At 35.7% G+C, this 26,781-nt stretch overlaps 1 protein-coding gene across 2 annotated transcripts in view; it reads right to left on the bottom strand.

Moving 5' to 3' along the window:
• Positions 1 to 26,781, bottom strand: part of CWC27 (CWC27 spliceosome associated cyclophilin) — a 243,507-nt gene that overhangs the window by 188,474 nt on the left and 28,252 nt on the right. For both annotated transcript variants that reach the window (XM_061189294.1, XM_061189295.1), the window contains exons 9-11: positions 17,463 to 17,542; positions 16,452 to 16,485; positions 13,309 to 13,466 (exon numbers count right to left, since the gene is read on the bottom strand). In XM_061189294.1, coding sequence (XP_061045277.1) covers positions 13,309 to 13,466; positions 16,452 to 16,485; positions 17,463 to 17,542 — 272 coding nt within the window. The remainder of the gene's footprint in view (positions 1 to 13,308; positions 13,467 to 16,451; positions 16,486 to 17,462; positions 17,543 to 26,781) is intronic.

The following is a 26,781-nucleotide window of genomic DNA, read 5'->3' as shown; positions in this document are numbered from 1 at the left end:
ATATATTGTTGCCTCATACGTCTTTGGTGAAATCTGTTCAGATCTTTTGTCCGTTTCTTAAATTGCTTTGTTTGCTTTCTTATTGTTGAGTTTTAAGAGTTCTTTATATATTCTGGATACAAGTCTTTTATCAGATATGTGATTTGCAAATATTGCTTCCCAGTCTGTGGCTTGTCTTTTCATCCCCTTAACAGTATTTTCTGCAGAGCCTAAGTTTTTAAATCTGTCAGTGTACTTCATGTTTTTTGTGTCTAAAAACTCATTATCAAACCCAAGTTCATATGGATTTTTCTCCTATGGTTTCTTTTAGAAGCTTAGAAGTTTTACATTTAGATCTTTGATTCATTTTGAGTTAATTTTTATTTAAATGTGAGGTATGTGTCAAGGTTCATTTCTGGGGCACATAGAACTCTATTCTAGTACCATTTGTTGAAAAGACTAGCATTTCTCAATCAAATTGTCTTTGCACTTTTGTCAAAAATCAGTTGACTATATTTGTGTGAGTCTATTTCTGGGCTCTGTATTCTGTTCCATCAATCTATCTCTCTAGCCATCTATTATTTTTTCCTCTTTAAGATTTAATAGGTATGTAATGCTCTAGATTTGGCAAACAGCATATACTTAAGTACCCCTTCTAGTTCAAGGTATCATAGCTCTATACATGAATTTCTTTGTCAAAAGAATCGAAAATGGAACTCTAACAACAATGAAAAAAAGTTACCTTAAGCAGAACTTGACTAATGTGAAGCAGAAAAAGAATGCTGTAGCATGCAATAATATACTAAGGCTAGGCAATTGCTCTGCCTAGAAACTGGGAGTTTTTCAACCTTAAAGAGCCCAGATGAGGTAAATCCCTTTGGCATAATCTATTTCCATATCAGATTTATAGCTTTATTGCTTTTTAATTGTTTGCATTTTGTTTTAACCTGGTTTAGGTGCCAGGTGTTCATCTATACTAAACTTCAACAGTTATAGTGTTTTAAAAAAGAACAATTCAAAAATACATACAGTATGAACTTACAAACATTCTTAAAATGTTACTTCAAAAACTTTTTAAAAGGACAAACTGAAATTAATTTTCTCATATGCAAATATGCCTTATATGCTTTTTTGGTGGAATAAACAGTGATTTATCAGTATTTTATGAAAAGTACCTTGAGTTAGTAGGAGCTTTTATACATGTAAAAGGCTATTACCTTAAACTCCATGAATTAAGGTAATTCAAACATTTCTCCATTTTATGGCCCTAGCACCAAAGACCCTAAGCAGTGATGCTGCAATTGAACCATCCTTAGGTTGTAGCCCCCCTCTGGAGGCCAGGGCCCTACGTGTTTAATTTTTGTTGAAGGCTGTGTGTAAGTACTATAACAGGTGTTACGTTCTTTTCTTCCTAGCGAAAACTGTTGCTATTCAGTGGCACAGCTTAGAAACAAGGCTAGCTTGGCTAGGAGAAGGGACCTTCCCACTTTGTCTCCCTAGAGTAGAGTAATCATTGTCTTCTGCAAACATCTGAGCCTAACATTGAAAAAGACAGATCATCTAGCTTCAAACTTGCTTTTTAACCTTTTTACCTTTATTCATCTATACTTTCAACATATAGGAAAACATTAAGTAACGTATTTTTATCACTAATTAATTTACTACAAAACTATTAGCAAAGACTGTTAAATATCTACTAAAATGTAAACACATTTTGTTCCAAGATTCATTGCATACCACACAGCATAGGCTAAAACAATAAAAGGTACAAATCATAATTTTTAAAACTTCACTAGGATACTGATAAATCCTACCTAAGAGTGTAATGATGAGCATAAAGTCAAATAATTAAGACTGGTGATAACTTTGCAATGTTATCCTGGCCTTCAATTTCTGGGCTACTCTCCAGCAGCATCAGGATTAGACATTCTCACCTTTTATCACAGGTCAGCTATATATCTTTTTTTCTACCTGACTAGGCAAGTGGATACAAACTGCACCTAAAACAGAATCTTACCAAAGAGCAGCAAGGACATAAAATACGATGACTGTAACACTCAAGTCTTTGTCTGAGGCTTACATGATATCTTTCTAAACTCTCTGAAGTCAAGCCAAGGGTTTTTCTTTTTAACTCCCTTACATAAAGCCCGTCTTTAAGACATTTCAAGTTACTGTCAATATTGCAAACAAATAAGCATATCCAGAAATTTTCTATTAATTTGTAATGATTAATAAAATTTAAAAAGTAAATGCTTATCTAAAAGGAAAAAGAAATTGGCAAGAAGTCATTATATAACTTTTGAAGTTAAGAAGACATTTTCTTAGAATCAAGGAAATCAAATATACAGCAAAGAACAAATCTAACTTCCTATCTTCTGAGTACATATATACCTTTGATCTAATGAATTTCTAGAACAAATTTAAAACACAAAAAGAAATAATTCAGTACTTAAGCTCACATGTCAATTAATAACTGCATTTGACTATAAGAAAAGTACTTTTCAGTAGGAACAGAATCCTATCCATTATCATATAATAAATTTGAGGCTGTTTAAAAACAAGGTAATTCTTAAAGAAGCAGCTAAATCAACAATATAAATTTTAAAATGGAAAGCAAACTACGTTGACATCACAAAATTTGCAATGAGCAATACTAGAAAAATGTATTAAGGACCTTTAACAAAAAAAATTGAGTAGAAGATAATAAATATAAGTAAGACTTATATTCATTTCCTCTCTGCCCACATTCCCACCTGAAAGAACTTACCCTACTCACAGCCCTGGAAGAAATAGGCTTATTGTTTTTATTGGCTTACTGAAAAATAAATCAAATATAAAATTACATTAAAAATCTAGTAAGCCACTGAAGCTATACTTCAAAGTAATAATGGAAAACCTATTTAAGGTTTAACACTCACATAGGTGCACTTAAACAGTATGCACATTGAAATCAATATAAATGTACACTTATATTGAATGAACTGATACACATGGTATAGCAATATCTAAATAATAATAAAAACTAAGGAGGAAGGAGACATCAAATATTACTAACATATCAAAATTGGCAAAAAGGTAGGAAAGAAATGTAGTGAATTCTATGAGATTCTTCTTCAAAGTAGGTCATTACCGAATAGTTTATATTGTGTCTACTTTTAAAAAGACAAGCTTAAATAAAGGCAAAGATGCAATAAGGCTAAAAAAATAGAACAAAATCCACTTGTTTAGAAGATTAATGTTGATGAAACAATATATCAGTCATTCTTAAAAAGTTGTAGAACTTGTAGAAAAAGTGATTTTGGCTAGGAAAAGAGACCCTCTAACTTTGCCTCCCTAGAGTACAGTGACCGTTGTCTTCTACAAACATCTGAGCCTGAAAAGGACACATAATCTAGCTCCAAACTTGCTTTTTAAACTTATTTACCTTTATTCACCTATGTTCCCAACAGTAGGAAAAGGTTAAGTAACGTGTATTTTCATCACTAATTAACTGGCTTCAAAAAACGAGCAAATCACGTTAGACCTACTGAATGAGATTTCCCCCCCACCCCGCCCCGAGGGGAGTAGTCCTAGCATATGCATTTTGTAAAAGTCAAACAAATTTTTAAAATTTGTCCCCAGGTCATTTGGATATGTACCCTTGGTAGGGATGAAGGCACTTATTTTAAGTAGTGTGGTAGCCTCTCTGATAAGATTGATACCTGAATAAGGAATTGAAAGAAGAGAAGGAATGGTTACTAAGCATATCTCAGAGAAGAAAGTTTCAAGCTGAGGTAACCCCAAGTGCAGAGGCCTGAAAGATGAATGACCTTCATATGTCTGTGGAACAGCAAGAAAAACAATATGCCTGGTGTGAAGTGAGCCACAGGAGTAAGGTGGATAACAGCTTGGCCAAAATGTGTAAGAAAGTGAGGACCAGAGCAGAGAGTGGAGGGGTTGCCTTTGCTAAAAGAATATGGATTCAGATGCAGATGAGTAGATTTGGTGGTGGGAAAATGAGGAAGTTCTCCTGCTACTTCTGTTTCTATAATGAATTAAGGAGCAACATGATCACCCAAAAGTGAGAAGAGGGGTGGATATGTTGGGTGCTATTAATTCAGATGATTCTCTTCCAGGAACAATGAGAAAACCAGCTAAGAAAGTTATTTGAAATAATGAAGAAGCTATTCATTTCCTCCCTGCCCACATTCCCACCTTAGAGAACCTACCCTACTCACAGCCCTGGAAGAAACAACCTTATACTATCAGTTAGGTTTAGGATCTGCCACACTTAACAGAAACCCCAAATAATGTGGCTTCAACAATCTTAAGATTATTTTATTTCACATAGAAAAAATCCTAGATAGGCAATCCAAGCGGGAATTGTAATTCCATGAAGTCTTCAAAGACCCAGGCTCCTTCAACCGCTCCATTCTGCCATCCATAGCTCCAACCTGTGTGCCAGGCTGATAGCAGGAGGAAGGGATGAAGGAGGGCTAGCCTCTTCCTTCTTTCCTTTATAAAAAGACTGCCTGGGGGCTTCCCTGGTGGCGCAGTGGTTAAGAATCTGCCTGCCAATGAAGGGGACACGGGTTCGAGCCCTGGTCTGGGAAGATCCCACATGCCGCGGAGCGGCTAGGCCCGTGAGCCACGACTACTGAGCCTGCGCGTCTGGAGCCTGTGCTCCGCAATGGGAGAGGCCGCAACAGTGAGAGACCCGCGCACCGCGATGAAGAGTGGCCGCCGCTCTCCGGAACTGGAGAAAGCCCTCGCACAGAAACGAAGACCCAACACACCCCAAAATAAATAACTAAATAAATTTATTTAAAAAAAAAAAAAAAAAAAAAAGACTGCCTGAAAGTCTGACACGCTTCTGTTTTATCTCACTATCCAAAACGTGGTCACAAGGCCATCCTTAGCTACAAAGGAGACTGCTGAATGTCTTTTAGCTAGGCAGCCACGAATCCAGCTAAAAATTTGGGTTCTCCTTACTAAATAAGAAGGGAAGGATAGATGATAGAGGGCCTATTTATTTCTGTCACACCCACATATCTCATGGCTTTTAACTCCCCCTCTGCTACCATTATCCTCTCCAATAACAAGACTGAATGGACACCTATCCCAAGCCAAGCCAGTAAGATTCTCTCTCCCAAGAATTTGGGACACAGAAAGCAAGTCAATTTACTTCTGAAGAGCTGAAGTGCAAGAGGGAACAGACTAGAGCCTTACAGAGAAAACACAAGATTATAGAAGATAAGGGAACAAATGAACAAAGGCAAGCAGAGATTTGAGGCTGCAGAAGGAGAGAGAAAATATAAGTTTCTGACAACTTCCTTTCCTGTGAGGACTGTGTGCATTTCTTTTATCTGGATTCTGCACAACTCCTCTATTCCCTTACATAGAAATCCCTTTACTTGAGATAATTTGACGTAATTTATGATTTAATGTTATGTGCATAATGTTACGTTTCTGCATCTTCTATGAAACTTGTAGAAGACAATCATTATGTTCTTCTCCACCCCTTGTGTAAAGACTGATAAGATAGAATTTCCTTTAGAATTTTATACTTTTTAAAAGACTGAAATAATTAGGAATTGATACCTTTCTTTTTAAAATTCAGATAATGGCAATTATGTAATCCTTATTATGTCTCTTTTGTCTTGTCTGCCAGGAAGATGATGAATAAATTTATTACACAGTCACAGGTACTTATAGCAATTCCTGGCTAAAGCACAGAGACTGTAGTAGATTGCATTACTATTTCTAAGCTCTCAGTGAAAGGTTTATACTTCATCATATGGACATCAGGCTTGGCCATATCATTTGCTCTGGCCAGTGAAATGGTGAAGTGATTATGCCACTTCTAAGTAGAAGCTTTAAGAACTAGCATATGATTCATCATCACTCTTTTCCCTCTGCCATGCCTCTCAGAAAGAGGCTGTCCCTTCATCCTCAGCCCTTGAATGAAGATGATATGGAGCAGATGCACAGATCCCACCAGGATGTAGCCAGAGCAAGAAAACAAACACTAGTTTTAAACCACTGAGATATGGGGATTGTTTGTTACCATAGCATAACCTAACCTAAGTTGACTTATAAAGGGAACATTAAATAAGAAACAATTCAGGATGTATGTTTATGTGTCAGGACGTCGATGTAAAACAGAAAGGACTAACAGGACAAAAATGTATGACGTAAGCACTAGGACCTTCCAGGGTTCCTATCTCAATGGTTATAACCACCACTTGGCCAGTTATCTAAGCCACAAAACAGAGTCATCTGGAATATATTTTTTTCCTTCAGGTCTCCTACATCCAATCTATTACCTCCTTAATATCTCTCGAATCCATCCCCACAGATACTACCTTAGTTAGTTAGATCCTTATTACCTCTCCCTTGGACTGATCTAATAATCCACTAATTTGTCTTTCTGCTTCAGTCTCCTTCCTCTAATCCACCCCCTACATTTATATAGAGTAATACATATTCCTAAAATGATGTTATACCTTGGCCAGAAACATTCCACATGAGACTTACACTTTAGCTGGACACGTATGAGTTGGCCCTGGCCAACCCCTCTCTAGGCTCCGTAGAGGTGTCAGACCATTGCAGGTTCAGGTACAGGCTTTGCCACTTTTGGACCATAAGCCACTTATCCTCTTCAAATCCAGTTTGTTTGTTTTTTTTCATTTGTAAAATGAGAATCATAATATAAACTGTAACTTGTAGCTTTGTTCTAGGGGTTAAATTAGAGAAATAAACTGCCTTGGCAAAATTTATTGCCTGGTCACACTGCAGAAGAATAATAAATACTTGTGGAATAAGAAAACAACTCTCTGGCTAGATCACCTATGAACACTTCACAGCCCTTATTTGCTTATACAACTGTCCCCCTTTACTAGAAACTAAGCAACTTGAGAAGAGGCTGAGCCTTTCTAATCTGAGCATCCTGGGACCTAGCACAGTGCCTGGTACAAAGGAGGAATTCAATTAATGTGCAAAAGCTAAGTGATCCCTGAAATAAAATCCCTGAACAGTTAGAGAAGGGAACAGAAAGAAAGGCTAGAGTCAGACAGAGTACAATCACTAATAACTATAAATCTTCCTCAGGCCCTCGTGTAACTTCATATGCTTTTAACTTTGTGCTAAACAAGAACTTGGTATCTTGGGTGGCTATTCTCTTCTGTATTTTACCCAAAGTATACTTGCCAATTTAATTTACAGGTGAATTCACAATATACAGATAAGGAAGGTAGGAAAGCAATGAATGTTTCAAAACTCTTCAGTGTGACTATATTTGTTCCAGGGCAGAGAACATTTCCTCAAATGCTGAATAACTTAAAGAATGTTTTTCTGCACATAATCTCAATATTACATTTCAAATGTATAATTCCATTGCCTATAAACAACTGATACTGCAAGGTCAGTAGAATGTAACTCTCAAGGGTAACACAAATCAATACACTCTAAAGAGATGCAAACAGCTCTTCTCCCTTTTGACAGGAGAACCTCCCCCACGTATGTATTTCACTGCTTCCTGCCTGCCAAACAAAATCTAATTGTGAAAACAGTAGGGTTGTTGTATTTCCTAAGTATATAACTGAAGTTCAAAGATTTTTTTGTTTGTTTTATTTTGAAAGTGATTCCTTGGATATGGATTAAGGTTCTCAATGAACTAACTGGACATTTTTAAAGTGGTATTTTATTTCAAACAGCCCAAGAAACAGTTTTACCCAGAACATCCAAAAATTCTTGCTATAAATACCTAAAAAGAAGAAAAATGGAAGCTCGCCAGAAATGCCAGATGATGGTGTGGTTTATATTATAATTGTTACTATTCCAAAATTTTAAACATAACAGGTAAGGACAACAGGATAAACCATCTAGTCTACATTGGGAGATTATGCAACATTAATTTAAAGGACTTGAGAATGCCAAAATGTTATCTCTTTTAAATAGTGGTTCCAAAAAATGGCTTATCGTACTAGCATTAGGATGAAACTTATGAGATTGCTGTATTTGACTATTCTTGATCTACAAAAATGGCAATTTTATATTCATCCCTTTTTAAACCTGGTATTTTAATCTTGTCCTGAAAGATACATTGCCTACTTATCATCTATAATATTTTGCATGCACTTCTATTAGAGCACATGCCATACTGAATTGTAATTAATTGTTTATAATTCTTATGCTATATTGTGAACATTTGTGGGCAGAAACCATTTCTCCTTTTTTTCATGTTCCTGGAGCCTGGCACTGTCTGGCATATAGCAGTTCTTGCCCAGTAACTGACAGTAAGAGTAACACGTATTTGAGAATAGAATGATAGGTTAAGAAAGAACATATAAAAAAGAAAAGTCAAGTTCTAGTAAAAGTTAGTATGCAAACTAACTGCTATCAGACGGCTCCAAAGCTTAATATCTGCTGTTAAACCCAAATATTTCCTGAAAATACAGTATTTAGACCACTACTACTCTATACGAAAGAAATAATACCTGCAAATTTTCAGAGACCACTTACGCATTTGTAAGTGTATAGATCTCGCATTTCTTTCTCTTCCTCTTTTTTTACTGTCTGCTTCAGTTCAATACCTTGGGGCAACAGAAGGTGAAAGAAAGCAAAAATGCTCTAACTGGTTAATTTCATTCCTTGCTTGTAAAAGTTCTGAGGAAAGAGGGGGACTTCTTAGAGATGATGATTCTAATGATTTAAATAGGGTTTTAGAATGCCTGTGGACTTCAACCTTTGTTACTGTACTATCTTTTAAATTTTGTACTATCATTTTTATATGTGTACTATCTTTTAAACTTTTGAAACTTAAATATGACACTATCTTTTTGAATTTGCTAAAGCAAACCAAGTTTATGTACTAAAGACAGCTATGTACTTCCTAAAGTCTGATCATAAAGTAAGAGAAACCAGAATACAAAGTATATTAAGACTCAAACAATTCCCTAATGCTGAGAGAAAGCTTAATTAATATTTTTGAGAAGCCTAGAAATATTGGGGGAAAAAAAGTATTCAAAGTTCCATAAGAAAACGTGGTCACATATTTCAAATTCAACAAAAGGAGACTTGAAAGATTAAAATTAGCAGCAGCTCATTTGAGTGTTCACCCAGGCCAAAGGAGGTATTTCTGATTGTATTATCCCTTGCTTCATAATTTAAAGTTCAATCCAACTCATTAGATTTCAAACTCAACTTCAATATTTATATTTAAGTTTCTGATACTATCATATAAGATATTTCATATTCAGTCAACGTAACACAGCTCATGAGTAAAACACAAATTCTACTTGACTTTACCAAATAAGAGAATTGTTTTATGAAATAGGAATAATGCCACAGTCAACTAAATATGACAGGTAAACAACACAGCTGATCAAACCAGAACCTGTTCAAACACCAAAACTAACGTACTCTAGTTAACCTTGAAGGACTACTACCAAAACTCGTAATGGCGATTTCAGGGTATATGTCAAGATTTCTTTGATTTATATTTCATTTTGATGAAAATACTTTAGAAGAGTAATCACAATAAAATTAGAGATGACAGAAATTATACAATAAAAGACAGAATTTCCATAATGACTGTAATCAGCACAACAAACCACTGATTTTTGACTCTCCAGTCTGCTTGCTACATCTGATTTTACTGTTTAGCCATTTATTATAAATCTGTAAACAGATGCTAAAAATAAGTAGGGCAGACGACTCAATTTGGTTTATATGATTAACTTGCAGCAGGTGAGCTCCACCTGCAGGCAAAGAAAAGATTCTTTAGAATAAGTTTTAAAACAGGACTTTCCAAAGACAGGCTGTAACTACCGCCTTTCAGTTAACCTTCAGTGCACAATAGAATAACCTGTGCTTTTTAAAACTTCTCATGGTCGAAAAATTCTGATCGACTTGACCAGGGGTGGGGCTTGTAAGGTGACTCAAATATATGGAAAACATTGAGAGACACTGATTTGAATCTTCACCAGCACACATCTTGAAAAACATTAGGAAAACTCAAATATCATTTTGTTTCTTCTAAAATGACTTCTCACTATACTGACCCTTTCACCTTTTTCAGAGATTAAACTGAGTTCAACTGATATAAATGTCTTATCTCTGTTAGACTATAAAAAAGACCTGAGATGACACTACAATTTTTAAAATCTACCTTTACATTATTCTGTGCCTCAGAAGTAATCAAGAGAGTGAGTGTTTGGTGGGGATTGGGGTTCTTAACCCTTAGCTGCACATTAGAATATCTGGAGAGATTTTACAACGTATTATTGCCCTAAATTAATGTTATGTTCTTGCAAGTTAGAAAAGTGGTTACTATCAGGGGAGGAGGGGAGAAATAACCAGAATAGGGCAAGAGGGAGACTTGTGGGTAATGGCAATTTTCTGTTTCTTGATCTGGGTGATGGGTATAGGGGTGTATTTGGCTTGTAAAGATTCAGCAACCTGTGTATTTATTATATGTGCACTATGAAATATAGTTCATACAGATATAGTCTGTACCTATACTATATTTCAATTGAAAGTTAAAAAGTAAAAATGCATGTGCCCAGGCTTCACTGCAGACCAAATGATTCAGAATCTTTGGGATTGGGACCTGGGCATCAGTATTTTTTCTTTTCAACATTTCTCCAGTGAATCTAATGTGGAGTCAGGAGTGAAAACCATTCTTCTAATGAATCACAAATGTATTCATTCATTTATTTGCCCACTAATTACACAAACTTTAATGACCAATTACCACGTGGTTATTATACAAGACTTGGAGGACGTAAGACAGTCTCTGAAGGAGCTCATTATAGGCAACGGATAGTAGGCAAAGCAATAAATCTCATGTGATACATACAAGCAAGTTACTTGTAAGATCTGGAGGAGAAAGTGATTTGTCAAAGAAGGAGTCACTCTTTTTTTTTTGTTCATTCATTTATATAAACATCTGAGTACCTATGATGTTTGACCACAGGTAAATGGACACAATCTCTGCCTTTAAGAAAATTGCAGTATAAGGGTACACGAGGAAGAAAAAAAATGTATAACTGGATGTCATAATATCACAGAAGTATGAGAAAGGTGCTATGCGAATACCCTGGGGAGTCAGAAGTTGCTGACCTTGGAGCTAAGATGATACAAACTTGAACTAGTCCAGTGGCACTGGTGGTAAAAATTAGTATTCTAGAGAAGTGCTTCTCAAACTTTAATGTACAAATCACCTGAGGATCCTATTAAAACACAGATTCTGATTCAGAAAGTGTGAGGTGGGGCCTGAGACTTGGCATTTCTAAAAAGATTCCAAGAGATGCTAATGCTATTGGTCCACAGGTCACAATTTAAGTAGCAGGTTCTTGAGGAAGACGGTTTTCAAGAGGGAAAAGGCAAAAAATGCCAAATTCCAGAGCACAGACACCAGGAAAAACAAAAACTGGAAAGTAGCCATTAGATTTGTCAAGTACATGGCCTTAGGGAGAGTAGTTTCAGGGGAGTGATGAGGGAAAAGCTAAATGATGTGTATTTAAAAATAAATGGGAACTAAGGTGGTGGGGACAGGAAATAATGAAGTGGTGTTTTTGTTTTCACTCTTGAATGCTGGAAGAGGCTTAAGTCTATCCACAAGCTGAAGGAAAGGAATGAGTGAAGAGAGAAAACTAAAGACAAAGTAAAGAGGATGGAATCATTTTGAATGGGTAGAGAGATTCCTCCCTTTAAAGCAGAAGACAAGGAGATAAGAATTGGTCTGAATAGGTACAGCGAAAAGTGAAAAGAATAAGAGTTGAAGAAGTTACTCTTGTTTCACAGAACAGGAAGCCAGGTGACCTAATGAGAGAGAGTGAACCTGAGGTTGAAGGGAAGCACTGGGGGCACAGCTGAGGCTGGACTTGTCCACGGCTGTGTGATTCTGCTCGGCAGCATTCAGTAGTCAAGGTACAGGCTTACAGAAAGTGGACTGGACAAGAAAGAGTGAGACTGATGCATTTAGAAAAGGAAGGAGGCAAGGGACAGAAATCCTCAAGAAATCAGAATAAGTACAATGAGAGAAAAGAAAGGAGAGAAGGTAAGAAGAGCTTTGGATTTTTTCCTCTTGAACCCCTAAGTACTTTTCAATAGAACAATTAGGGGAATAATCTACTCTATATAAATCTGTTGAAAATTATATTGTTAAATATCATTCCCCAATTTAAATATTAAGTACTCAAGAAACCTGCTTGTAGGTTTACTATCCAAAGTGATAAGCAGCTTTAACAGATTCCAGATGTTTCTTTACAAATAGAAGCAATACCACAAATTTTCAGTAAAATCATACTTTGAATGGCTCCTTGCCTAAAAGGCTGGGAGGCTAGTCTAGTCCCTGATCCTACTGCTTGAATCAGAAAATGACTGAAGGATAATGGAGTACTTCAAGCACATACAGATGAACAGTTTGTATATACCAAGAGCACTGATTTTTTAATAGATAATGATTTCACACTGACATCCTATCTGGCTGGCAGGTATACCCATTATAATTCAACTTAGACTGAGCAGTGATTTTCCTTTAAATATAATTATCCTTTTTTACCACATTACAATTTTTTAAGACTCTTAGAAGTTTTTCTCTTTTTTTTTTTAACATAAAATTAACATGAGACAAACTATAGTGAAGCTGGTATAACTGACCGAAAGCACTAATGATTTCAGACATTTGCTGAAATTTCTTTTATGATATCACTGAGATTAGGAGGGATAGACAGTATAAATCAGACTTGAAAAGACATTTAAGAGGGTTTTCAGGCCCATACATTTCTTAACCAGTTTAGACAAATTTTACTCAAATCTAAGGAAGTCTCTTTTTGTTCCATACAATTGCTTTACTGCTTTTGTTGGTTTTAAACAAATACAACCTTCCACATCTAGCTAATATATTGTTTGTCCCAAATATGAAAACAATTTAGAGGCTTTTAAAGAAGAGATCGGAGAGAAATGAACTGGAATTTGACTCACGTGACCATTGCTGTAAATAAAATTGGTCTATTTTCTTTTAGGCCTCTGAATGGGCTAATTTAGCATGACTGGTATATATATCAAACATTATGAAAATAGTATTTTAGAAAGTAAGTTGAATAAAGGGCTCAATCTTAATTTAAAATTAAGTATAAAATGACAAAAACTCTGATACTTACCTAAATGGGAAGGAAATCCAAAAGAGGAGATATATGTATATGTATAGCTGATTCACTTTGGTGTACAGCAGAACCTAACACAACACTGTAAAGCAACTATACTCTAACAAAAATTAATTAAAAAACAAAAACAAAAGCAAAAACAAAACTCTGATACTTAGAAGCACAACGCTTGACTCACCTGCGGCTAACTGATTTCTTCTCCACTTCACTCTCTCCAGCTGTCTTAACATTTGCACTTGTGCCCTTTTTTAACTTTTTTGCAATTCTTTCTCTCATCAGGTCCTTTTCATCACCATCAACATATTCATCATGCTCTGCACTTCCATATTCTCCATCCTGTAAAAATTGAAATGGAGTATTTGCTGGGCATTCCATTTTCTTCTTTCACTTCCAGAGGTCCAACTCAAACTCTCCTTGCTGCATTCTAGGCCAGGTTTATTTTTTGTTTCGTTTTGTTTTGAACTAGTGAGGGCTTGAAGAATCTGCTACAGGCGGGAATACCCCCTGGGATCTGCTCTAGGCGGGCTATGTAAGTACTGTATAGCCCAGTAAGGGTTGTTGCTCGATCCACACCCAGCTCCTCTGCATAGCAGACTATGCTCCCTCTGGATCACCCAGGATATTGTCTATCTACATTCCTATTCCTTCCCAGTAGGAAATGTGGCTTTTGGAGGCAGTTGGTCAGCGTACTGACCTCACCCAGGGATTAATGCAAGTAAAAGAGGTGGAGGTAGAGAAACTGATATTTCTTCCTACAATCTAAGTCATAGCAATCACTACTCGGCTCAAAACCCTCCAGTGGATTCCCAACTCACTCAAACCCTACACAATCTGGACCTCCCTGACATAATCTCCTACAACTCCAGGCCAGCAACACTAGCCAACTTTGGAGCTGCTATTCTTTCCAGCCTGAAACTCTCCTATTGCATGTATCTGCATTGCTGACTCTTTCATCTCCTTCAGGTCTCTGCTCAAATGCCACCCTTTCGGTGACACTTTTCTTGATCCCCCGAATAAAATGGCAGAGCCGCCCACCCACCTCCAGTACTCTCTATTCCCCTCCCTTATTTTATTTTTCCTCAAAACATTTATCACTCATCTGACATACTATACATTTTAATTATTTATGTGATTATTGTCTCTCTCCCATAATCAGAGAAAGGAGTCCATTAGAACTAAAATTCTGGATTGTTTTGCTTATTGCTAAATCTTCAACTTCCAGAATAGCTCCCAGAATCAAGAGAGCGAGCAATGGAGGGAGAAAGGAGGAGAGAGGGAGGGAAGAGGATAGAGAAAGAGAAGGAAGAAACTACCCAAGTGGATCTTTTTCTCTTGTGATTCTCTAACCAGGTAAGTCATGGTGAGGCAGGATTCTTAACTTGAGGCTTGTGGACCTTAGAGCAGTGGTTCTCAAAGTCTAGTCCTCAGGCTATAAAACATGGATTGTCTCTAAAAATGTAAAATCCTAGCCCTCATCTCAGTATTACTGAACCAAATCTCTAGGGATGGAAATTGTGAGTGTTTTCAATGAGATGTTTAAGAAATTCTTTAGCCTTAAAACTTGATAACCACTAACCTAGGTCTTCCATGCTTGGTCCTCAGGAGATATAAAAAAAAAAAATGCCCTGAAAATTCATAAAATTTTGTTTGTGGATGTAATATATTTCCTGGGAAGAAGGTCTGCAGTTTTAGTGATTGCAAAGGATCTTGGGACACAAAACAGATTAAAGACCATACAGTGTCCTTGGTGACCTCACTCTCTCAAGACCATAAGAACATAATTTTATATTAGGCCTTGAGCCTATCTTCCAGATCCATATTAATGTTACACAGATGTCTCCAAGTTGTCTGAATCTCAAAATGCACATTATTAAGCACATTATTTTTCATTGTTCCCCCCACCTATCTTTTGTACCCATGTAACAAGTTGCCCAAATCAGAAACCTTGTGGTTGTCCTAGACTCCTCCTTCTCCCTCACCTCATAGTATGGAATCAGTCACCTCTTAGACCTCTTTCAAATCTGTCTCTCTCCCATCTCACACCTGTGGTCTTCTGTCAAGCTCTCCTCCTGCCATAGCTTCCCAATAGGTCTCCTTGACTCCAGCCTATTTCTTCTGATTTGTCCTCTCTAATATTGCCAACAGTGATCTTCCTAAAATGCAAAGTTGACCATAGTACTCTTCCTTTTAACTAATATCCTTCAGCTGTTTCTCATTACTTTGAGGATGAAATTCAAACTTCTCCCCATAGCCCAGGAAGCTCTGTAATATTTGGCTTCTTCCTCCCACTCCAACCTCACCCACTCTCCCTCCTGTCATGACGCTCTGGTCACACTGGTTTGCTTTCAGCTCCTGGAACACATCAAACTCTCCTACTTCAGAGCCTTTTGTACATGTAGTTCCCTCTACCTTTAACACTCTTCTTCCCTGCTCCTCACAAGGCAGGTTCCTTCTCAAACTTTAATCTTAGCTTGTACTTCCTAAAAAAGGTATACTCTCTCCTTGTTACCATGCGTTAGCATATGTGGTTCTCTGAGGAATCCCACCCTTCACCAGTTTCTTTTTTGATCTAGTTAACTCCTAATTCTCCTATAAGACACAACACAGCATCGTCTCTTCCTGGAAGGTTTTCTTGACCAGGTTAGATAGCCATCCTTTCTCTATCATATATAGTCAGAGAAAATCCTCTCTTTTGACTATGGTAATAGATGAAGCTGTGTTCTTGCATGGACAGTTATGTACTTCCTTTATACAATGCACAGATCAATGGGTTTTTATATAAAGTGGCAAACGAATGACTTGAAAAACTTGATCTCTTATACATAAAGGAAACTCTGCCTTCTGTTTTATCAGCTTTAATAGCCAGTACAAGTAATGAAGAAAGGTCACTACAGTCTTGAGAGAGAATCTTCCAAAATGTGTGTATGAAGAAGGAAACTACCATAAATGACTGGTATCCAAGTATTTCCCATACATCATGTGGGATGTCATGCATCAACATTTAAACTTTTATCATAACAAAATAAAATCAATGACATCTAAATTTTGAGTATTCATGTTATGTTACGTGACAGGGAGAAAAAACAGGCTAGAAATTCATATATAAGATTCTGATTTTGTAAGGAAACATACACATACTATGAAGGAAAATTCTAATATCAAAATAAATAATTTATTTTTCAAATCTTTTTCAAAATTTTACATATATAATTATAAAAGGTAATACATATTACCTTTTAGGAAAAATAATTTAATCATTTGTAAAGATTTTGAATTTTCTATAAATTGTTCAACTATATTTATACTAAAATTAATACTCACATCATCTGAATCTCCTGCTGCATCCCCTTTTTCACTACAAAAAAATAAGGAAAACAAATTTTAGCTTCAAAATGAAACTAACAAAATTATTCAATTATCCAAAAATTTAGAATATTTTGCTGGGATTAATAGTTCAAAAACACTTCAACACAGGAATTTCAGAATAGCATTGTAGAGCAAATAGAAACATTCTAAAGGGAAGTTGTTTTTATACATAGAATAAAAGGTATGCTCCATTAGCACAAATACAAATTCACTAGAATTTTTTTAAAAAAGCAAACAACCAATAGTGTTATTTTCATGAACAAAAGGCTGCAGACAACAATTTCTTCTATTGACTTGATGTATTCAGGCTGAAGAAGCCAAATCCTTCAAATAAAAGTATATTAAGAAAAGATTGTTTTAATATAGAATTTTTAAAAATGAGCTACAATAGTGAGTACAATAGTATTTTAGTCCCCTTTTGAGACACTGGCCCAGTGAATCATGTGCAATTATATTTAACACTAAGACATCTTCCCTTATCAAAGAGAAGCAACAAAAATTTTCTGATAACTCCTGAAATATGTAAGGAATAATACTCAGTGAACTGGCCCAAAATGTGGTGACTTCTTCACAAAACCCTTCAAATCTGATTTGCTTACTCATGATTCTGAGACAAAAATTATGCAAGGAAAAAGTTAGCAAAGAAATTTTCAATTAAACATTAAATTGTTAAAGCAGACAGCTTCCTAGTATTCAAACTATCCCAAGATTTAAAAGTTTAACAGCTAATTTTAAATTTAATTAGTTCAGCAGAGGTTGATAGATAGCAAGGAGACTGAATGTGACTAGAGTGACTCTCTCCATTATGCTAGTAGCTCTACTACCCCCATTACCAAAATGCTTTAGTTTTTTGGTTGGGTTGACAAAATTTGACTCATGAGAACTGACTGTTTACTTACAAAGGAAGCAAGAAAATGATCTGAGCCAGAAAATAAGAACTTAGGATCACACTAGCACCATGCTAACCTTTCAACAGCTGGAACAGAGCTGAGATGTGGATCATCCTTAAGCAAGTCATGACTACTTTTGCTTTTTCCCTTCATGCTCTAGAAAGGAATGTATGATATAATCATGAGTGGAGAAAAAAATAGTCTTCCAAAAGGACAAGTTAACACATTTACGTAAAAATCTAGTACTGATATAATGTGGTTAGCAAAAGATATATGTTCCTGAAAATCTGAGTATAAACAAAAGCTTTATAAATAGCAATCTTATTCTCCCATTGACTAAAAATATTTTAGAAACATCTTTCTTTCAAAAAGTGATATATCCTTAAAAATAAGTTTATTGATTACTATTTCCAAACACTAAACCCTCATTGTGATTTACCACTAAACTAATTAATTTTTGACCAATATATTAAAACTTAGAAGATAGATCACAAAAGTAATTTGAAATAAACACACACTATTATTCTTCAAATATACTGTCTATACTGCACAGAATCACTTTAAAAATGTACCCAAGCAACCAGATGACAGCACCTACAAGGTGCTATTTAACATATGTAAAAGAGCCTTTCATGTATGACAATATTCATCAATGACCTAATATTTATTAAATACTTTAATTTCAAAGTTCATGTTCTCAATAAATTTATATTTTAGTAGGGAAACAAGACATAGTAAGATATAAGAAGTAGAACTATTAAAAAAACTACTACTACTATTATTCTAATTTATTAAATATATACTTTGTGTCAGGCACTGTGCTACAGTACAATATTCCCACCTTTCAACTCCTCCTGTCCCCAAATGAAAGTAAATAAGGTGGGCATTATTAGCCCCATTTTACAGATGGAAAATAAAGACTTAGAGAGATTAGTGATTTACTAAAGGTCACAAAGCTAATGGTATAGGATCTAGGATTTAAATCCCGGTCTGTCTCACAATGATATAATAAATCCATTTTTCTTTTCCTAGAGGCCCCTATGGACCCAGAACAACTGGCCTGGTTTCAGAGCTGCAGACTATCCTACAGACTTCTCCACCACAAGGTATGAAAACTTCATATTTATACCTTGTATCTCGAGGTGGAAAGCTGCTCACCATCCCCACCCCTCAACTAATCATGTAAGAGTGAACAGTATGAGGTTAGAGTTGACAGGAAGAAAGGATAATTTCTTTCTATTTTGAACGAACATTTTATTTTGAAAAATTCATCACAAAATGTGTTAACTAAAATTTTTAAATGTCAGATACAGAGAGGTAAAAATACCTCTTTCCCTTTAGCCCCATTCTTGACTGTTTAACAGCTCTGGGAACAGACTTCTAAATTTGACAGACTTTACTTTGAGGCAGATGTATACTTTCTGAAATTTATTTCCATGATGAAAATAATGGATTTTTAAATTTCTGTATTAACATGGAGTACTCCACATTTTCAAGACTTAATCAGTTTAAACATGCTTATAGTCTAGTTTCAAAAGGCAAAACAAAAACTTTTCTCAAACAATTAATCTAAAGATACTATTATCTGTAATTTTAAAAAGTCGTAGAATCTGAATTATACAATTAAAACATATTTCTAATTCCATAACCTTACACAAACCAAGGAGTAATAAAAAGACAAAACATCAAAGAATTACTTGATGTTTGTCTAACAATGAAAACTGTTCAAAAACCAGAAGATGGTACAGTAGAAAGAACACAGGAAAAGAAGATAAGAGTTGGACCAAATGAGTTTCAAAATCTAGTATTCAGTAATTCTATGGGTTTTAGTCCAAAACATGTACCATTTGAGGAAAAAGAATGACCTCATCCAACCTCAGAAACTCTGCTTACAAAATGGAAATAATAATAGCAGCCTTGCTTGCTTCATACAAGAGAACTAAATGAGATATGTACAAAAGAGTACAAGTGAATATAAAATGACCTCAACTAGAATAAAACTTGAATATCTTTTTTTCACGCTTTCCTTCCTAAAATTTCTTCCTCCTGTGTCTTCAGCCATCAATGTTTATTTTTATCTATTCTAAGAAATAGTCCCTTATTAATTCTCCCCATGTGCCTCCCTCATGGGAGTCACAGTCAAAGACATTACAGCCAGAGTTGGCCTCAGACCCTCTTGTCCAGCCTCTTAGTAACATATCAGAAAATGAAAGTTGCACTAATAAATAACAGGAGTAAGATTAGAATTCAGGTCTCCAGGCTCTTGGTCCATTAATAAGCTCTACTATTTCATTTACTTGTAAATGTTAGTTTACAATTGTTAGCTTAACTAACATTAAAAAAATGGGTTCTTGTTTATCTCCCAAAACTTAAACCAGCTTAAAGGGAAAAAAAGAAACTTGTCTTACATTAACTTTAAATAAGACTTTACAATAGAAGGAAACTAATTAATCTGAATAATCATTACCATTTCAAATTTTAATTAATGTTTTAAATTAACATAGAAATATATGATCAAAAGCAATTTTTTAGGTGTCGCTTCCTACTACAGTAGACTTTGAATCCTGCAGTCAGAGAAAACAAATTGTGGAAGAGCTGTAGAAATTTGGAGATAGTCTCAAAGAGGATAAAAATGAATTCAGATATTTCTCTTTCATGCCTACTCTTTCTGAATGACCTATTTTAAGGTTGTTATTTATACCATCAGGTAACAATAATTTTAAAGGAAGAACAAACACCTAATATATTTTAAAACAATTTTTGAAAAAATTACATAAAAGCAGCTGGCTCATTAAAGGGTTTAGGGCTGAACAAAATACTAAATATATTTAGTGAACACAATGTAAGAAGCACCACAGTAAATTCAAAACTGTCTGTAAGCAAATCTGAAAATGAACATCAAAGGGGATGTGGCAAAATTATATTATCTGCCACTTCACACCCAAGAACATAGAGGCAGTGAAACAGTGGGAACTAAACAGAGTACAAGTGGAAAGAAAGAAAGCAAGAGGCATAGTGGTACAGAGGAACAACACTGGTCAAGAAGTGGGAAGGTCTGAGTCTCAACCTCTAACTACCTCTGTGTGATGGTTAATTTTATGCTATGGTACCCAAGTTGTTTGATCAAACACCAGCCTAGATGTTGCTATGAAACAATTTTTTTTAGATGTGATTAGCACTTAAATCAGTAGACTTTGAGTAAAGCAGATTATCCACCAAAATGTAGGCGGGCCTCATCTAATCAGTCGAAGGCCTTAAGAGCAAAGACTTTCCCAAGCAAGAAGCAATTTGGCCTCAACACTGTAACACAAAAATTATGCCTGACTTTCCAGCCTGAAAATTTTGGACTCAAGACTGTAACATTCACTCCACCCTGAGTCTCCAGCTTGCTGGCCTACTCTACAGATTTTAGACTTGCCAGCCCCCACAAACATATGAGCCAATTCCTAAAACTCAAGCAATCTATCAATCTTAATCTCTACTTCTCCCCCTCTCCTATATGTGTGTGTGTGTATGCGTGTGTGTATATACACATATACACACACACGCACACACACACACACACACACACACACACACACATATATATATATGTATATATATATATATATACTGTTTCTCTCATGAACCCTATTACATTCTGTGACCTTTAGCACAGAACCAGAAAACTTAATAGTTTGGGGGAAAAAAAAAGATCTTACAGGCCACTTAATCTAGTCTCCACACAATGCAGGAATCTCCTTAACATTACTGCTGACTATCAACCAGTGTCTCCACACCTGAAAGGAGCTTAATAATCACACACACACACACGAAAATCACCCCTTTTTAAATGGCTTCTATTACTGGACAACTCTCTCTCTAATTGGAGAAAAAAAGAATATGTGTAATTTTCAACCATCCAACTAATCCTAGTTGTACCTTCTAGAACTAAAAATGAACTACAAACAATTGCTGTTATTAGGAATATTCCATACAGTTTAGTTTAGATACAAATAAATTGGTAGGCAGGGTAACAGCCCCTAAAGATGTCCACTTCCTGATCCTCAAAATCTGTGAGTATGTTACTTGACTTGGCGAAAGGGATTTTGTAGATAAATTAAGAATTATGAGATGAGGAGATTATCCTGGACTATCAGGGTGGGTCCAGGGTAATCACAAGAGTCTTTATAAGAAAGAGAGAGGCAGGAGAGTCAGGTGCAGAATGATGAAAGATAAGAAAGACTTGACCTGCTATTGCTGGCTTTGAAGATAAGGAGTCGTAAGATAAAGTCGTAAGGAATATAGGCAGTCTCTAGAAATTGGAAAAATAAGAGAATGGATTCTCCTCAGAGCTGCCAGAAGGAAGGCAGCCCTGACAGCACCTCGATATCTAGCCCAGCGAAACCTGTTTTGGACTTCTGGCCTCCAGAACTATAACATACTAAATTTGTTTAGCTTCAAGTCACTAAATTTATGGTAATTTGCTACAGCAGAAATATGAAACGATTACAAATATATTAATATTTAAAAAAATTAAATATAAGCAACTAGAACGATAAGTAAATCAAAGTTTAATACAATTTAATGGGGCAAAAACATTTTATAAAATAGACTGGGGAATTCCCTGGCGGTCCAGTGGTTAGGACTCTGCGCTTTCACTGTTGAGGGTGCGGGTTCAATCCCTGGTCAGGGAACTAAGATCCCAGAAGCCATGCGGTGCGGCCAAAAAATAAAAATTTTTTTGAAAAAAAAGGGACTATTTAACACTTCTGACAACCTCTGTACAAATGGCCTTGCAGCACTCTCCAAGTCATGCCCAACCCACCTCCCAAATTCTGGGGAAACTTAAATTTCACAGGATAAATGAGAATAAGACAAAAACCTTCTTTATTCTCAAAAGTGATGCATTTGTCTATTGATATACCTTTGTCTGGGTAAGAAAATAGCTTTTTTATAACTTTGGATTTGAAGTTAAAATGCTAACATATACTGTAGTAAGAGAAATATTGTGTATCAATGTGAACGTGGCACACATTAATCACTATTTTCAAATTTAGCTATTGAGATACTTTTATACTGGACCTACCATTTAACTTGCCTCAAGAAAACTACTTGTCTGATTGTAGCTTTTACTTGAAAAATATTTTCTGACATTTGTATTTAAGTTATACACAAAGATTCAGGGGTGAACTTTAAACCAATACAGACATTTGAATGAAACTGTTATTTAAGAAAGCAATATGAAGGGGAGGATCTTCCAGATAAAAACCTTTCAAATATTTGAAGCCTAGGATCACATTTTCACTTAGTTTTTACTTCACCGAAGTATATCCAGTCCTTAAGCCTTCCCCGAGTAAGATGCTTTTTGGCATCATCCCCATCCTCCTCATGACCCTCTGTTCCTCTGGATACATCTACTTTGTCAGTGTCCTTCTTAAATGTGTTCAGAACTGAACAAAATGCTGCAAATGTGATCCCCCAAAATGCAAAGAATGTTAAATTCCTTATTCCAGAGACTTTATTCTTAGTAATTCAACTAGGGCTTACAGGCTATTAAGTCTTACACCTATTCAGCTGATTTCATTAAACTGAAGTACAGAATATACACGTACTCTTATTACATTTTAACTTATTAGTTCAAATAATCAGGCACAGGTTGACAACAAAGCACTCTTTGGGCAGAAGTATTCAATTAGCTATAAATCCATCTGACTGTACTATCTCCCAGATCACATTTCCTCATGTTGTCCACAAGAATATCATGAGAGACTCTGACAATGTGCTTTCCTGAACTCAAGATATGTTATTATGGCATCCTCCTATCATGCAATCCTATCAAAAAGGAAATGAAGTCAGTCTGGCAAGTCACTTAACCAGGGTCTCAGTTTCCTCATCTATAAAGAAAGGAAGTTGGACTAGATCCCTTTGAGCTATAAAATTCTATTATTCTAAAAGAGATTTTATCAGGTAGTAGAAAGATACTGAAATAAATAATGAAAGAAAGCTAACCCATGGGACAGAGGCACCTTGTCATGAATAATGAGTGGGGTGAAGCAGTGTCTGTAATCCCACGCTGATAATCCATAAACCAGAGGGGACTCTATCTTATTTCTCCTTCCACATAAAGTAAAGCCTCAATTCAGACTTTACCAATTACTAACTTGTGATGTTAGGTTCTGGAATAAAGATTAACACTGTGGAGTCACTGAAAAAAGAAACTTGATAAGCAAATGAATAATGAAACAATTATTTTCAAGCCCTCTAGAAATATTTAATTTCATACAACCACTGAAACTGCAAATTGTTCTTAGTCATTGTAAAAGACACTGACTTGACTTTGGCTCTATCATTTACACTTAAAAACAGTAAGGCTAAATTTTAAAAAACATATTATTCGGTCACACTTTTCCAATATTCAGGCTAGACTTCCCTTTTCTGGCCAAAGTTTCATTTTACCCCAAAGGTAAAATGTATTTGAAGGATGCCCACAGTCTGAAGAACAGTACAAAAGCAAAATAAACAAAATGCACTCCCATTTCTGTTCTCGCTAGAATTTATCTCATGCCCTCTAGAGAAATGTCCTTTCCTTTAAGCCAGTAAATTTCAACAATTTTTGCTTATTGTTGCTCTCTTTTCTCAAGCTAAACTTACCCATGACTCTATTATATGAACACACAAAACAGCTAAATTCGGTAGGCCAAAGATTCTGCATGGTGTTTCAAGACCCACTCACATGTGGAGAGTGGATTGTTGGTGGGTCACGATGTACAGATATACACCCATGCTCTCCAAGGCTGCTCAAGCTACTATTCAGGACCCTGTGGGAGCGCTCAGGAAGGGCACTGCACCCACAGTGCTGTGCTTATGGCTTCCTCCCTCAGGAAGCTGAACTGGTGAAGTTTCTCACTAGCCCTCTAGACTGCTTGAGTATGAGGGCAGCAGCTTCTGTGTGATAATCATGATCATATTAGTGACTGATATTCTTTAGCTCTCTGAGAATAAAATACAATTTATAACATAGAGTATACAGTTTAAGACATTTGACTTTTGAAACCATTTTTCGATTGCATGACGTATCAAAATAAGGACTATCTGTATCCTTATTTCACAACTGTAAATGGTACATATTAATGCCATGTTACAAAGAGGAAAACGGAAACTCAGAGAGACTAAGTTATTCAAGGTCGCAGACTATCTATAGAAAGTGAAGTGCCTATGAGTTTGTATGATCCCAAATCCATGCTATTTCTACTGCAACACACTGCCACTCAAAGATGACACAAAGTTTACCATGAAGGAGCTCATAGCCTAGGACCCTACAAAATTAATAAGGCAGAAAGAAAAGGGTATAATGTTTGAGTACTACACAACAAGAACATAGTCATACATTTCTTGTGTAATAAAGCAAAAAGAATGTTTTTAAAAGCAAAATATAAGTATCACAAGAAAAGTAGACGTTAGATCAGAAAAAGAAAAGACTAAGAAAAACTGGAAAAGACATTTAGAAAAGATAGTATTCTAGGTATTGAAAATAAATATGACTTTGACATTCAGAAGTGGGATAGAACACTTCAGGCAGGGGAAAGAACATGAACGAAGACACACAAAAAGGAAAATACAAGGCATATAGGTAGAACAGCAAATATTTCAGATCTGTTAACACAGTGTTTCCTACATTTCCTAGATAAGATTTCCAGTGAATTCATTAAAAGTACAGATTCTCAGTTTTCTCCCTCAGAGATTTTGATTCAGTAGGTCTGAGATGGGGTCTAGGAATTTAATTTTTAATCACTACAAGTGATTTTTTTATTACTAAGGAAGTTTAAGAAGCATTAGACTAAAGGACAGAGTTGGCAAAGGGGAGTCATGAAAGAAGAAGCTTGAAATAATAGGCCAAGGAATTTGGCCTTATTTCTATAGTCAACAGAAAGCAACTATAACATCTTAATCAGGCTTCAGGAAGACTATTCTGATAGTAATGAGTGGAAGGGAAAAAAGAGAAGGGAGATGGGAGACCAGTCTGTAGACTAGGGCTGCAGCCCAGACTAGAGATAATAAAGCCTGGAACAAGGGTAATAGTAAAATAAATTAAAAATAAAAAACAGATTTGAGATACGCCGTGGATGAAAAATTGGTAGAACAGTTCAACTAACTGGTTGTGCAAGGAAAAAAATAAGAAAACCGTCAACTAAATCTAGAATTCTTCTTTAGGGGGCACTGATACCAGGGAATTAGAAAGAGAAGTCACAGAACAGGGAGAAGTTTGGGAAGAAAAGATAATGAATTAAGCCTTGGCTAGGGCTTGGGTAACAAGTGAGATATTTAAATATAGAGATGTCTAGTAGGCAGCTGGAGAAAAGAAAAGTAAGTCAGCCTAGAGATATAGATTTGAGAGTCTGAAACAAACATTTGATAATTTTATCACAGAGCGCCCTCAATTAAAAAGTCAGACAAGAGAAATGTGATGACACCATACTAGAGTTATCCTACTTATTTGATAATGGACTGTGGGTTGCAATTTTCTTGGCAAGAGGAAAGAATTTACTTGGTCTTTCTACTGTTTAAAGTGTTTTACAGGTTTAAGAGCAAACATAAAAAGCAAGCTAGAACTATTGATGGTGGTATCTTTCACATTTCAACCTTGTAGCAAACACAAATTGCTTTTGGAGTATCCAGTTCACTATAATTCAGTAGAAGTTAAACATTATTTTTTTTTCTGTTTTTACTTTGTGCAAAGTAAGCAGCAGGAGGAAGATATGCTTTAAACATTTAAGACATGCTGTTGCTACCAATAGAAAAAATTCAAACTAATTTCCTAGTAGAGTCAATCTCAAAGTAATTGTGCACAAAAGTTATTTTAGACCAGAAATTTAATTCAACAAAAGATTGACAGAAAAATTCCTTTTGCCTACACTTGCTCTACAAGGCTGCTAAACTTAGTACTATCCAGGACCCTACGGAAGTTAGGGAAGGGCAGTGGGCCGACTGCATTGAGCTGCCCCCCACCCCAGAATGCTGTGCTACCAGTGAAATTTCTTGCCAGCCTTTTAGAAGGAGACAGCTTTTGCAGCATTCAAAATCACATTAGACACTTTAATAGCTATAAAAACCTAAGGTCAAAATTCTGATTCCACGACCTCCTAATTACACAGTCTTAGGCAAGCAACTTAACATCTCAGTATTGATTTCGTCATTTACAAAACAGGAATAATAACATCTATATCACATGGTTGTTATAGAGATTACATAAAATAAATACTTAGCACGGATAAGAAAAAAAATCATTACAATGCAGTATAACAAGCGTTTGATGGCTCAGCCTGGGTGAAAGTTGTCTTGGAGAGGGAGGTAGAGGTAGTGAGGAGTTAATAATGGAGGTAAATTTTAAAAGGAAAAATAAAAATTAGCCAAAT

Source organism: Eubalaena glacialis, chromosome 4, assembly GCF_028564815.1.
Source record: "Eubalaena glacialis isolate mEubGla1 chromosome 4, mEubGla1.1.hap2.+ XY, whole genome shotgun sequence".
In the NCBI taxonomy this organism is placed as follows: Eukaryota; Metazoa; Chordata; class Mammalia; order Artiodactyla; family Balaenidae; genus Eubalaena; species Eubalaena glacialis.
This window is presented reverse-complemented; position numbering and strand designations above follow the sequence as displayed.